The sequence below is a fragment of the Python bivittatus genome, unplaced genomic scaffold (assembly GCF_059951505.1).
Source record: "Python bivittatus isolate LINGU-HERP-01145 unplaced genomic scaffold, Pbiv_v1 ctg000560_np1212, whole genome shotgun sequence".
Lineage (NCBI taxonomy): Eukaryota > Metazoa > Chordata > Lepidosauria > Squamata > Pythonidae > Python > Python bivittatus.
The window spans coordinates 6,961,601-6,976,791 of NW_028277083.1; the positions used below are offsets into that span (position 1 = coordinate 6,961,601).

Here is a 15,191-nt window from a genome sequence, read left to right on the forward strand (position 1 = left end):
CAGGTCCAGTAGAGAAAGCTGCACGCCCAAATATGTGTAAAAGTCCCTGTGCTTTAAGAAAAGAACATGCAGGATTGAGGCCTAGATGCTTAAAAACGGAGACAGAGAGACCATAAATTCATTTGTACCTGTCTGCTTCAGAGAAAGCAGAGGGGCCAGGATTTTTCTGCCCTGAAAATGAGAATCCTTTCCCCCAGGTGCAAACAAGGAGTAGTGATCTTCTGTTCTTTCTCAAGGGCAATTAAATGCTTAGCCACTGGAGAAGCCAGCTATTCTTCCCTTCTAAAGCCAAGAGGATTGGGGTATTTAAAATCCACCTGCAAGACAACGCCTGGTGTGGTTTCTTTTGGGAACTGATGTGTGTTTGTTTGACTCCAATTAATTTTTTTTGTGTGTGTGTGCTAAAACATAACAGGCCACTTTGGAACTTGATCGGTTTCCTGAGTGCTGCGATCTGCTCCGTCGAGTGTGTTTCAGGCTGAGAAAGAGAGACAGGACTCAAAGGGGAGCAAAATACCTTTCTGAGGGACAAGTTCTGCGTTTTATGGAGTGATAGAGTGTAAAACCATACAACAAAAAAGACCTTCGCTCTCCTGCTCCTACTGCATCGGTCTGTAACTGTGTTCAACCAACCCAGCTGGTTTCACTGTCGCTCTAGATTTTCCCTTGCCTCGTCAACAGGTTGGGGGTAAGGTGTGATATGGGAGCAAACCTCCCCATTTGCTTTCAATGCATTTCTAAGTGGGTTTCTGGGAAATAATGTGAGAGAATCAGTTGAATCAATCTCTTACAACCATCACGAGGTGAAAAGGAAACTTTGCAGAACTGTATTTCTGTTTTTCATATATATACTGTATATATAAGTTTTAAGAGCAATAATAAGAATGAAAACAAACTGAATTAAAACAGAGAAAATGAAAAAGAGAGAGAAATAACAGGAAAAGCTAAAAGTGTAGTAAGAAAAAAGAGTAGAAGAAAGTAGGAAAAAAAGAGAAAGATATCAAGAAAGATATAAAGGTATAAAGAAGTAGCTTCCGATAGTCTTCACAGCAGTTATAAATACAATTATATTTAACCCCTCTCTCTAAAGTTACATCATAACTCTCTTTTTTCTCTAATCTGCAGAACTAGGTTTCCCAACATACAGTACATCCGCTGAGGAAGTCGGCTGATTTTGCTACGACAAACGATACCCGTCTCCTCCAGTCCCTCGTTAGCTCCCAAGTCCACTAGGCCTTTTTCCATTCTTTTTTTTTCAGCACATTCTTTTGGATTTTTCCAGAAATAGTCTTGGGTAGGTGTTGAACAAACTCAATCTAATGAAAACAGAATGAATTGTATTTTAAAAAAGAGGAAAAGGCTGTCAGCCCTTCGAGGTAGTCCAGACAAGAAGCACCAACCAGGAGTACTAACACTACCTTTATTGTAAGGTTACAGTAACAGAATCTTGCAAGTCTGAAAATACATCTCTCCTCTCCCCACCTTTACAGTCAAGAAACTAGGGAGGGTCCCTTCTGAGATGCTTTCTACACGCCCATTCCTTCTGCGGGCTCAGCTGCCTCTTATCTAACTGTGGCCTAGTCTTCGGCTCTCCTCCTCCTCCTCTTCCTCCTCCTCCTCCCCTTCCTCCTCCTCCTCCTGTCTCTCAAGGACATTCTCACAGACCTCATCCACTTTGGCATTAATCAATTAATTAATTCATTCATTTTGAAAGCTCTCTTTTGTTTCATAAAGAGCAGAGATCCCTTGAGAGAAGGGAGAAAAGAAACAAAAGAGAGGGGTCACTATCCTCTCCTGTACTCAGCAAAAGTCCTGTGGTTTGAATCGGTTGAATGGGAGACATCCTTGCAGACTCTGGGGAATGATAACCTTGCAGGGTGGTGGCTGATTTTACAACCTATCAGGGTTACAGCATTAATAACTCTATTCTATAATCCTATGAAAAGCTTTAGCAGATGCATTTGTGAATTTATTCATAAGCCTCAAGAGAAGGGGGCAGGGTGTCAGGGTCCCTCTGCCATTACAATCTAAGTGACAAGCAGAGAAGCATCGCTTGCTGAATTTCTACATGTGTAGCTGTAGAGACAGAAGGGCTCTGATCCTTCAAATTGCCCAAAGCCTTACAATGAGAGCTGGTGTCGCTTAAGTTCTCCTTTGCTGAATTATTTTCATCTCTCTAATTTGTTGTCTGTTCCTCATTGGGATATAATTTAAGAGCAAGAGTGCCTGAGATGTTTATACTGAAACCAAATTATTATTCTTAATATGACTGAAAGGGGAAATGCTTAAATCAACAGGGAGCCTCTTTTTAATGGGACTAAATGTCATGGAAATGTCAGTTACATGAAGATGCTAACTTGGCCTGACCTACTTTGAGAAGGCAATCCTCTCTATGCTACACCACGTTCATTCTGATTTGATTGCATGCAAAGCTTCCATCTCTTCTCTGGGAACAGGAGTTAGCACCGTCACCCTGGCTGCAGGACACAGGTCAGCCCTAGGAGATGGGGTCACTTCGGCAACCTTCAAGGTCCTGCTTGTTTAAGCCAAACAAGACATGAGCCTCCCATTGGGCCAAAGACTCACCTTTCTGGGGTATTTATATGGAGCTGTGATTTTCTTCACGTGTCCTTGCAACTCCAAAATTAATTTCTCTGTGTCATGCGACTGGTAGGCAGGAGTTAGGATGACAAAAGCTTTCACAACCTATAGGCAAATGAGAGCAAAGGTTTAACTAACAATGGCTTCTATGTATGTGAAAGGTTAGCTTTCTGGTGCTATGGGAATACTGGATGATGATGATGATGATGATGATGATGATGATGATGATGATGATATCACAAAATACAAAGACTTCTGAATAGAAATAAAATGACTATAGCAAAAGGAAGCAAAGATAGTACCAATAGTAATAGGTATCTTGGGCGGAATCCCAAAACATCTGGAGCACCTCTTGAAGACCATTGGCGTTGACAAAATCACCATCAGTCAACTGCAAAAGGCAGCTTTACCTGGATCAGCTTCCATCCTGCACCGATACCTTTAACACCACCAAACAATGTCTGTCTATCCCAGGTCCTTGGGAAGGACTCGATAGGTGGATAAAAATGCCAAATCCAGTCTAAACATCTGGCTGATTGTGCGACCAACTATAATAACAATAAATTAAACTTGCCAATAGAAGAGAATATATGTAGCTCAGGGTTGAACTGTGGAGTCCTTGGGGTTCTCTGAGCTTGGTTGTTTTCTTGCAAATGTTTCGTTACCCAGCTAGGTAACATCTTCAGGACTCCACAAATTAAACTTGTATTAGTTCCCTGGAGTGTTGAAAGTGCTGTTGTCTACTGATTGGGACTACTAGTCTATCTCGCTTGGCATGACCTACACTACTTTTCTCCTGGTGTCCTCCAAGATGTCTCTGACCATCACTTCCATTGTCTTCACCTAGCAAGGAAGGGGTCCCAGACTAAAAGGAAGACAGTTCTGGTCTTTCAGTGACCCTCTAATGGATTGATTTCAGCTGAGTATGTTGGGTGCCCACAGATGATCACATCTTAAGATTTAGCACATTGTGCAAGCCGGCACAATGTGACTTATGCATTGAACCATGACTAACATGGTGTATAAACCAGACCTATATTTGCTTGAGGTTAAAGATAAACCCTCCTTTCTTCTATATTGTGCTTTGGGAAGGCACAAAGGGGTGATGAGGGATTCTCTGGAATTGGGGTGACCTGGGGTGATCATATTCCAAACCCTGTTCAGTGCCTTGTTGGGGTCTTGACCCTGAGGACATGACACATATCACTGTGGCCACCTTACCTCTCCTCTGATGGGATCTGGGCTGCTGACAACAGCTGCTTCAGCTACTGCAGGATGCTTCATCAAAGCGTGCTCCACTTCAAATGGACCAATGCGATATCTAAATAGGAAAATACCATAAATCAAGGGAAAGTATGTAGGCTACAGGCCAAAAACTCCACTTTGATCTCTGAAAGTCACTGCTCATCAGTGGCTACTCAGATGTTGATATAGGCCAAAGGTGAAGGGATACTGGAAGCTATAAATGGAATTAAATTGCTTAATTGGTTTCCAAAATTAACAGGAAGCACTTGATCATGGCAGGTTATTAGAGTGAATCCCTCTGTGTCTAAGTGTGTACATAGAACTTGCTTGCATACTTCAGTGGAGGAGCAAAAGTACCTTTGAGCATGCACAAAAGGTAGAAAGTGGAAATTGGAAGGTCACTGGATCAAAAGAGCTAATCTCAGTACACACCTTGAAGACATCAACATTTTGATTCAGTTTATGTTGATGGAAATTTTTAATACTGTTGATGGAATCTTTGACTGCATTTCCATGAGTTTTGATTCTATTCATGTTGATGGAATCTCTGTATGTGTGTGTGGTGTGGGTGTGTGTTTGGGGGGAGGGTGTCTGTCAATGATGGTACAGGATTGAGTATTTGGCCTATGAATGGAACTCAGATTTTGCATTGCCGTTGTTGGGGTTAAGTGTATTAGATGTCTTGCAAAGCATTGGGAAGTCTACCCAGAAGATAAGATGATATCATCTGCTCTTGCAATAAACTGGAGGTATCCATCTTCATCCATGAGTCCTCTGTCTCCAGTGATGTAGAAGTCCCCACGTTCAGTAGCTGCAGTTTTCTCAGGATCATCCTAAGAGCAAAGAACCAGCATCTATCAGGGGAATCCAACCTGCACGTTCTTGGTTGCTGCAACATCAAATGATGCCACACTTGAGAATGTGATTCATCACTAGACTATCATAGGGTGGGAAACCCATAGGCTCTGTGTGGGTCCTAGCTCTGTATTTCAGCTTGCTGAGATCCACAGGATCACAACATAGAACATTCTCAAATTATCTCAATTCAAAACTCTTTTCCCCTTCTCTTCCCATTGGTCAGCAGAATTATCCAATGAGATCTCCCATTTAGGAATCCAACTGACAATTGGACAAGCTGGTCCACCGTACTTAATGATGAAAAAATAATACATAATACAATAATAATACAGTATTTTTTTAAAAAAACAACATAGCCAGAGATGTTAAAAGACCTCCAGTCTAAACCAGTGTTTCTCAACCTTGGCAACTTTAAAATATCTGGACTTCAACTCCCAGAATTCCCCAGCCAGCATGCTGGCTGGGGAATTCTGGGAATTGAAGTCCAGTCATCTTAAAGTTGCCAAAGTTGAGAAACACTGGTCTAAACAAACCTTTAATTCTCTCTCCTCTCATTGTTAGGATTGTTTTAACATTTTTCGAATGTTATATATTTTTTTCCATTTCTCCTACTGGCCCTACCTTCTTTTACCTTATAGCTACACTCACAGTGACCTCACTGCTTCACCCAATGTGATCCAAAATAACTAGAGAGGTGTGGTCTTTGGGCACTAAACAATTGTCACCCTTGATGTAGCTTTCCAGTTTCTGAGTTGGGAAGAAGAATGTATTGCAGCTTCTTTTGAGGCTGGACACCACTAGTCCTCTCTCCAGCTTCTCCCTTATCATTACTATGGCTAAGGCAGTAATGGCTGGTGCTATGTCACCTTAAAAACCAGTTCTACTTCCTGAAATTTGCTCAGTTGTTTGATGGGTTTCTTCCTTACCACATAACCGGTGAAAAGACCCACAGGCCTTTGTGGCTTGATCTTTATTGCAATGTCTCCTTCTACTCCAGGAGGAAGACGATTGCCATTTTCATCAATGATCTGGAAAGAAAGAGAACCTGTCAGTGGTTATTCAAGCTTCCCTTTTGGCTTACGTGATAGGACCTCACTGCCTAGCACTGTAATGAACAATTCTTATGGTATTAAATTATACGATCAGAGGAATTCTTCCACCTTATAATATTAATGACATCCATTACAAAATTGACCTACCTGGATATCAGTGCCAGGAATAGGTTTTCCAATAAATCCAGGTTTGATTTTCATCCCTTTTGCAGTAGAGCATATCAAAGACTGTGAGGACAAATTACAGGGGTGCAATTAAGTTGTTCTCCTTTAAAAACCCTCAACATATCTGGTCATCAAACAGGCAGTGGGGCCAAGATGTTGACTGAACTGGCAGGGGGTGGTTGCTGGATGGATATGAGTTTTATTGGGACCTCAACATTGCTTATTGTTTTAAACAGTTGTTTTATTGTATTGAGTATTTATTTTGCTCACCGCCCAGAGTTTCTTCTGATAGAAATTTGCTTAATAAATAAATTTGTTTAATTAATAAATAAAAATAATAGTAAACAAACAAACCTTGAAGGCTGCTTAGTTGACTTTAACCAACTAATATTTCAAGATTCACGCATGGCCACGTGGATTGGAAGTGTTGGGGATTGTCATCCAACATATTTGGATAGCACAAAGTTGGGGGAAATGGTTGTGCCTTCAACTTACACCCTGAGATTTGGATGTCTCCATTAGTACAAAGATACCAGATTTCAAGAACCTTTTGAAATAGGTTGGGCTGAGCAAAAAGGACTGGCCCATAGCCAGCCAGGGAACTCCATGGTCAAGTGGAGTTGAATCTGGTTGTTTCTAGTCCTGGCCCAACACTTATCGACTACATCACATTCTGGCTTTGTGGAATGAAGTCAGAGTCTCAGCTGAGTAGGTCTGGAAAAGTTCTATGCATTTTATGTTTTGAACATTTTCACCCCAAGCATTTATTAAAGGCACAACTGGGTGCAAACATACAGATTCTGTCTGCCCATAACCTTCAAGGATATCCAACCCAGTCTCTGTTTTCCACTGCTTGAGCACTTCTAGATTAGCTGGTTCTCCACCGCTCACGCAGGTCTGCAGACTCTTGAACTTATACCTGAATCAGGATAAGAAGAAAGCAACGTTCTTCAAAGAAGGGTTCTTCAAGGAAGCAGCGGGCTCCAAAGTATGAAAAACGGATTGTTTGCTTGATTATATGCCGTTCAGTTGGTGTCAGCTCTTAGCAACTACATAGATAGACCTTCTCTAAGCTAATCTGTCCCCAACCCAGCCCATCATGTCTTCCAAAATTACACAGAGATAAAATACCACAGCATGGTCCTGTTCTTATACAAATTAGTCGTACCTGCTAACATTGTGTTGGAGGAGCATCCGAAAAATAGTTGGCGTGCCACAGAAAGTTGTCACTGGATACTTGACAAAAGACTGGGGGGTGGGGGAGAAGCAATTTTTAATACCATTGAGTGAGATTTGGCAGCCGGCAATACAGAAAAGCAATGAGTAATTAATAAAATGAGTAATACATAAAACAAACAACTAAATCTGGTAGGGTTCCCCCTACAACTCTAATCTTAAAAATATTTTTGTGCAAGATGAATAATGTTTCTATTCTCCACCCTCCAATATGTCTGGAAAAGTTACCTTATTACAGACAAAAAGGATATACAAGGGGTATCAAAAGTCAGGCCCCAAAGGTCAATTGTAATATGTTTTATGAATTGATATCTTTTTCAGTTACTGTACTTAGGAATGTTCAAAAGTCATGTGTTGCTGGCATATAAATGTAATAAATTATTATGGTTCATCATAGAGTCAGCCAGATGTTTAGACTGAATTTGGTATTTTTGTCCACATATTGAGTCCTTCCAAAGAGCCTGGGCTAGGCAGATGTTGTTGTTTGATAGTGTTAAAGGATGTAAGCTGTCCCAAGTGAAGCTGCTTTTTGCAACTGACTGATTTTGTCAATGCCAGTGGTGTTCAAGTGGTGCTCCAGATGTTTTGGAATTGCACCCAAGGCGCCTATTACTATTGGTACTATCTGTTTTCTTTTGCCACTTTATTTTTCTTTCTTTCTTATTTATTCTTTTATTTATTTATATGGTTGATTACACAGTCAGTCAGATGTTTAGACTGGATTTGGCATTTTTCTCCACCTATCGAGTCCTTCCCAAGGACCTGGGATAGGAAGATGTTGTAGTTTGATGGTGTTAAAGGTATCGTCGCAGGATATAAGCTGTTCCAAGTAAAGCTGCCATTTGCAATTATTATTATTAGTATTAGTATTATTATTAGTATTATTATTAGTCAAACAAGTAAGGAAGAACCAATTCAAACATTTAATGTTAATTTATATGATAAATTGTCCAATGGGCCTGATTTTGTCTATGGGGGGGGGGTGTCTGATTTTAGGTATACTCTGTATGTAAAATATGCAGAAGAGTTGCTTAGCGCAAAACATGGAAATGAATATTTGTCATCCCACAGGGTTTAAACCCTAGGCTTTTTTTGCCAGTTTGAATCAATGGATTTTTGGCTGTTCTTTTCCTGACCTTAAGAGACAGAGACATCTCCTCCATGTTTACATAGCAATTCTTTCTGGTCTGAGAATCTTTGGCTCCTATCTCATCAAGTTCTGCCTTTTCATACTCGTGCTGTAATACCTTGTCATCATCTCCTCTGGTTTAAACTGAGCTGAAGGTCTGGCTTCTTTTTTTAATCTCAAAACACACCTGGTAAGGTGAGGATAGAAGCTTAAACTAAGGAGAGGAAAGGGGGACATTGAGTAGATACTGATTTTTGCACTTTCCCAAGTTAGAATTGTACTGGATGAGGTGCAAAAATGTTTCAGAGAGTTTGGAGGGTTGAATTAGTGGTCGTATGTATTTATTATTTATTTATTCATATTTATTTATTTATCATATTTATATAGCTGCCCATCTCACACAAGGTGACTCTTTAGCAAATATCATTGCCTCTCTGTGTGGGACCTTCCAAATAAGGCATCTGGGTTCTTACCTCCAGAACAACTTTTGGATCAAACTGGGACAAACTATGTGCAAATATGCACGATCCTTGTGTCCAAGAACAGTAGAAGCCTCCAAAGGCAAATTTTATCCAGCCAGGATCAGAAAGACCCCACACAACGTCTGAAGAAGTCAGATACATCCATGATCTGTTGATAAGAAAGACACGAGAAATGTTGGTGACATTAAGATTCAGAACATAGCAGCCAACATAGGGGTGAACAAGCGTGAAAAGGGTCAGATCACAGAAGCTGCAAGATGGGTTTATTAAAACCTTTCCCTTAGAAATTGCTATATATTTTTTCTCCTCTCTGCAGCTAACCCTGCAGAGAGTTAGCTGCAATGATCCATTCTCTAACATCTTACAGATTAGGCTACTGCAGTGTGTGGTTTGAAGGCTGCCCTTGAAGACTGTCCAGGACCCCAAATGCTAAAAGGGAATGGACTTAAGGCATGCTTCCTAGCAGATTTAAACCCTGCACTGCATGTTGGTCCATTTCCAGTGTAATATAAAATTCTGATTGATTAGATTAATATCCCACCTTCCCTCCAACAGCTCAAGACAGCATTAGGAGCACACATTCCTCCCATTTCCCCCCACAAAATCCCTCTGAGGACAGGTTGGGTCAAAAAAGAATGGCTGCCCAAAGTCCCCCAGGGAAGTTCTGGGGCTGAGGTGGACTAGAGCCTGGGTCTCCCCTCTCCTGGTCCAGCCTCTTCCCCACTACACCTGACTGGCTCTTGGGCTGAGAGGGAGGGACTGGCCCAAAGTCAACCAATGAGCTTCTGGGGCTAAGGAGGGACTAGAACCTGGCTCTCCCCACTCTTTGTCCAGCCCCTTCACCACTGAACCACATTGGTTATTAGTGTTATAGTTCTCAATTTGATAATCTCAATGTTTTTACTTTTTGCTAGTCAAAGATTGAAATAACAATGTTGTATTGTATTATAGTAAGGTGTGGTTTGATGAATGCTACAGTGGAATGCTAACCTTTTATAGATTACCATCACAAATGAGTAACTGTAGATTCTGATCTTAATAATGTTAAGAAGGAGAAATGTATATCGCTTTGCTTCAAAACATGAAGAACTTTCTCTGATGCATTTGGGATCAACTGCTCATTCACCTGAGTGGGGTTCCAGATGGTAGTCCTATCCTACTCCCCCCTCCCTGTTTTAAAGGACCCCAAACCACTTCTTCATTTTTGGTAATGAAAAAATCATTATGTGGTTACTAGGAGTAGAAAACGACTTGATGGCACATAAACAATCAATCAATCAATGAAGAAATAAGTAGAGATGGATCAAATGTAGACACACAGAACTACCTTGCAGCAATTCCCAGCCCAAACCCCAAACTGCCGTGGGTATGTTGCACCATTTTGGGATAGCCTGAGGTCCCGCTGGTAAAGTAGATGGTCATTGGATCAAGACTCTTTGTTTGAATTGGTTGATGCTTGTCAAATGCAGCTCTTTGAAAGAGAAGAAGCAAGGTTAGCAGAGTCAGTGGCCAAGCGATGTATGGAGCTTAGCCCAAGAAATCTCTGGGTTGGAGTAGAAATGGCCAGTTTAGCTACATTTGGGGTCTCACCTGTCTGTTCTGCTGAACAAGACCCCAGACTTTGCCCCAAAGTCAAGTCTTGGCAGCCTTCAAGTGAAACTCATAACAAAGCTTAAGGCATGTGAGTCTAGACACTGATAGGCACAGATGCCAGGATTTTCATTTTATATATATAACATCACATATCACATATCTCTTGAAGCAGGAGGGATACTCACTGTAGTAAATCATGGAAGTTCAGCCAACCTTCTCTTTTGCTGCTTTCAGAAACCAGGATCCGAGTTCTCAGCCAGCTGCATTCAGACCCCACAGCATCTACTAATGGTGCAAGAGCCTCGTTGGCAACAATACAACAGGCTTTGGATTGCTGGAGTCTGTATAATATGTCTGCAGCAGTCAAGAGGATTGTAGCTGGAATGAAGACAATGCCTGGCAAAGCAGAACAAAGGACTGTGAGAACCTCCCCGCAAGAGAAGGAAACAGTCTGGATCTCTGGGGCAGGAGCACCCTTTTGACTGACCTGTTCTGATGCAGGCCAAGCTGATCAGCCACCACTCAGGGACCCTAGGAAGTATCATGAGGATTCGATCTCCCTTGTACAGATTACAGGCCTCTGAGAGCACGTTGGCAACTTTCCTAGATAAGGAGCTTAGCTGCTGGAAGTTCCACTGCACCTCTTCACCATTCTCCCCAACCCACCAGAGAGCTGGATTGGAAGGCCTCTTCCCCTCCTGTCATACAGTAATAGGAGAAAGGATATGGGCAACCTCAGAAATAGAACTGCCTCCGGCTCCTGAAGTCTGACTTAGCAGTAAACCTTACTGGACTACTTGGTTGTAGAGTGGTACTGATAGATATTCCATGCTAGGCAACTTGTGGATATAGGAAAATGCCTTTCTCTTGGCTGGATAATTTCTCCAATGAACTCAGTTTTGTCTACTTTGGCAGTGACTCTTCTTTTAAAAGGAGAAACCTGAGACCTTCTGCAGGAAATCAGGAAGTTCTTTCTCACAAATGCCCAGTTTCCAAGTCTGCTCTTGTATCGGTACGTGGGAAAGACCTTGGAAGACTGGGCCAAGAGATGCTGCCAAGAGAACGGTCAGATAAGAGACAGCATAGCCTGCAGCTGGATAATGGGCAGGGCAAGATGCTCAGAAGGGACCCTCCCTAGTTTCTTGGGCTGTAAAGGAGATGGGGGAGAATTGTATTTCCAGACTTGCAAGATTCTGTTAATGTAGCCTTACAATAATGTAGAATTAGCTCATCTGGTTGTGATTCCTATCTGGTTTACCCTGCGAGGCCCACAGCTCTTCACTCACAATGGAATAATAAATCAATTCACTACTTCAAGATCACCGTTTTGGGAATGCATCTTCCATACCCACTTTCTCCAGGAAGTGCCTAGTATGCATGAGCTCACTGACAAGAGTCCCTTCCCTGATGCAGTGGTGTATCAGTGTTTGCGAGGTGAGTTCTCTTGTTGGCAGGTCTTGGCCATGAGCTCTGTAATGAAAAGCTTTTTTTTCCAGCTGTTCTTTCTTTCTAGCAAATTTTCTGGGAAGACTAAGTAAGCAGAATGGAGGTTTGACAGAGTTTTGGTGTCCCCAGAGCACCAAAACACTATCCCCACCCCATCCTTGATCTAGTTAAGTGTGTTGTGGGAATGAGGCCATGTCTTGTAGCATACCCTATAAAAGCCCCTTTTGATAGTTATTTTCCTTTCCTCTCTAGTGGTCTGCATGAAAGCCACATGAAACTCACATATCACCAACTGAGATACCTTAACTCACTCTATTAGGATTAAGTTAACAGCCTGAATTAACAGAGACAGATTAATTGCCTGTAAAGTTTATTTCTTTCTCCATACGCCATCAGAGAATCCTAGAAAGAAATTCAGCACTATCTTACCTTTTCTTTTTGGCTCCATTTATCAAGGACATCACTTGCAAAATTAAAATATTCTGGCACATCTTTGTATTGAGGTTCATTATCTGTGGTGGCCAGAGGTGAAAATCCAAGAGTGGCCTGACTGTTGAATCTACAAGGGAATTTAGGAGTGCTGGCAGACTTGAACCCAGGAAGCCTGGGGAGAAACTTCATAGCACCGGCCATGAGGAATATCTCCGTCTAGGTAAAGTTAAAAAAAAGGAGTAAGTTGAGTCCTTCTGTGCTGCCTTACTATGGTGTGAGGGTGTTCCTGGGAGGGATGAACGATGAACATCAGGAGTGTATGCCAAGAGTATATACTCCCAGCAGGGACCCCCAAGGCATGAAGGTCATCCCAGCTGCCCAGCTAAAGTAAGCAGGTATCTATTGTGGGACAGCAGCCATAGAGGAAGATGCTGGAAACAGATGACCACTTTAGTGACAATGACAAAGGCATCCATTCACACTGGGCAGGAGAAGACCACTCCTGTATTTTACCAAAAAAATCACATGGTTAGAAAATATTAAATGATTGACGATACAGTGCCAGGTGATGGCCTCAGGTTGGATGGCACTCAACGTGCTACTGAGGAAGCACTGAGGATCTTTTGGAGTACTAAGGGTGCTTGTGATGTGGCTACATGACAGCCTTTGGGACATCTAGTTGCTAATGTTGCCGTACAGGAAAAAAAAAATCCAAAGCTGCAAAGCTAGAATTACTGTAGGAACATGGCACGTAAGGAACATGAACACAGGGAAGCTCAACACAGTGAAAGATGAAATGAAACAACTACAAATTGACATCTCACATTCCAGCAAAACAATGCTTGGGATCTTCCAATGCAGAATGATCCAACACAGACTGCAGCCTTACGTGGCAAAAGAGATGCCAGATGTTCAAGCTGGCTTTAGAAAAGGCCAGGAACACAAGACATTATTGATGATGCACACTGGATAATTGAGAATGCCAAAGAGTATCAAACAGCAGTCACTAAGTGCTTCATCGATTATAGAAAGCTCTTTGATTGTGTCGATCATGTCAAGCTGTGGAATGTGCTCAGAAAAATGGGAATCCCAGAACATCTCAATGTCCTCATGAGAAACTTATATACAGGTTAGGAAGCCACAGTATGGACAGAACATGGTGAAACAGACTGACTCCAGGTTGGCAAAGGAGTGTGACAAGGATGTATACTCTCCCCTTATTTATTCAACCTATATGCTGAATATATATTAAGGGAAGGTGAATTGGAAGAAGATGAGTGTGGTTTTAAAACTAGAGGAAGAAGATCGATAACCTGTGCTATGCTGATGGCGCAACCCTGAAAGCTGAAAATGCAAAGGATCTGCAAGTTGTATTAATAAAAGTCATGGAGCACAGTGAAAACAATGGGCCGAAAATTAAATATAAAGAAGACCAAGCTAATAACAAAAGATAGAACAACCAGCCCTAGAATTGACAATAAAGTTATTGAAGTGGTGGAGAGCTTCTGTCTTTTAGAATCAATCATCAACAGTAAAGGAACCAGCAGTCAAGAAATATGCCACAGATTAGCACTTGGTAGAGCAGCCATGAAGGCCTTGGAAAAGATATTCAAATGCTGTGATGTGTCTATACTTACAGAGATCAGAATCATGCAAGCCGTGGTCTTCCCTGTGATACTCAGCAAAAGGATTTTGAAGAAGCAGGTTAGGAAGAGGACAGCAAGAGTATTAATGCGTTTGAACTTTGGTGTTGGAGAAGACTCCTGAGAATACCATGGACAGCCAAGAGGACATGCAAATAGATCCTCAGACAAATCAACCCAGAGTTCTCACATGAGGCACAAATGACCAGGTTCATCTTACTTTGGACATATTATTCAAAGGCTTAGCACTCTGGAGAAGGCTCTAATGCTGGGAAAGGTGGAAGGAAAGAGAAGAAGACAACCAGTAACAAGGAGGATGGATTCAATTACAGCGGTGATGAGTTTACCATTTGAAAGATCAGGTTAGGGACAGACTTGAAAGACCAGGTTAGGGACAGATCATCACAGAGAAAATCTATCTATGTGGTTGCTAGGCATTGACAGCAACTTGATGTCACATAATCAATCAATCAATCCAAAAATTAATGTTAGAGACCCTTCTCTAAAGAATATGATTTTCTTTAAGTATAGTTTAAATTATATCTGATGGGAACCAGCAAAATTTATAAATTCAATCTCTTCTTGAAACACCTGGGAAAAGTACCCATAAAGTCACAATTAATTTCAGTCTCATTCGTTTTGTGACCATCTTTAACAAGACATGGAGTTCTAGGTATGTTTGGATAGATTACGTCCTACTCTCACCCCTACACACGTGTATCTAGATCAAATCCAAATTATTCTCTTAGATGCTCACTTAAAAAAAACTTCATCTGGAGTTTGCAAATGTTTTCAGACTACAAAATAATAATAAAAAAATAGAATATATACCTGTGTAGATGGTTTTAAAGGCCTCCTCATTAGAAAGCAAGTTCCGCAGAGGAAATGCACATGAAAAAACTGGATGTTTTAATACTCGAAGGATAAATTATGATTAATGTTTAACTCTGAATCAGAACGTCTTGTGAAGGTGAAAGGTGGTTACATGTTCCTGAACTGTAATTGAATGTTAATCTTAGACTATTTCACTCATGTGAAAAGTTTCTTTTTAATTAATCAGCACAATGCAAAACTCTTTTTTCCCCTCCTTTTCTAAACTGACTGTGAATGATTGACCTTTATCTTCCTTCCAGATAAAGGAAGTCTAGAAGAAGGGCGGTGTCAATCAAAAGTTGTCAAGATTTTTATTCTTCAGCTCCCAATCTTCCTACTGTCATGTCCAAATATGGTTCCATATTTGAAATGATGAGAAGGATGGAGCATTTTCTATTCAACCCCACAAAAGTAAATACATTAAAATGATAATCCA

General features: G+C 41.3%; 1 protein-coding gene across 1 annotated transcript; it reads right to left on the reverse strand.

Annotated features, from left to right (window-relative positions):
• Positions 1 to 799: 799 nt before the first annotated feature.
• LOC103052383 (acyl-coenzyme A synthetase ACSM3, mitochondrial-like) lies at positions 800 to 14,762 on the reverse strand. The gene is made up of 14 exons (XM_088148103.1): positions 14,714 to 14,762; positions 12,237 to 12,455; positions 10,849 to 11,059; positions 10,547 to 10,757; positions 10,096 to 10,239; positions 8,760 to 8,916; positions 7,090 to 7,169; positions 6,717 to 6,840; positions 5,904 to 5,984; positions 5,631 to 5,732; positions 4,552 to 4,679; positions 3,823 to 3,922; positions 2,587 to 2,706; positions 800 to 1,316 (listed from the first exon to the last, which is right to left on the reverse strand). Exons 1-14 carry the CDS (start codon positions 14,741 to 14,743, stop codon positions 1,230 to 1,232), a joined length of 1,794 nt encoding a protein of 597 aa, XP_088004229.1. The 5' UTR covers positions 14,744 to 14,762; the 3' UTR covers positions 800 to 1,229.
• Between the last annotated feature and the right edge of the window lie 429 nt (positions 14,763 to 15,191).

What these genes read in the sequence shown, in the direction of transcription:
- LOC103052383 (XM_088148103.1), bottom strand. Translation starts at nt 14,743, where the DNA reads ATGAGGAGGCCTTTAAAACCATCTACACAG. An exon ending in GTTATGGGCAGACAGAATCT is followed by an intron (nt 5,985 to 6,716) that starts GTATGTTTGCAC and finishes TTGTCCTCACAG; the next exon opens with TCTTTGATATGCTCTACTGC. An exon ending in CAGATCCCATCAGAGGAGAG is followed by an intron (nt 2,707 to 3,822) that starts GTAAGGTGGCCA and finishes ATTTGCCTATAG; the next exon opens with GTTGTGAAAGCTTTTGTCAT.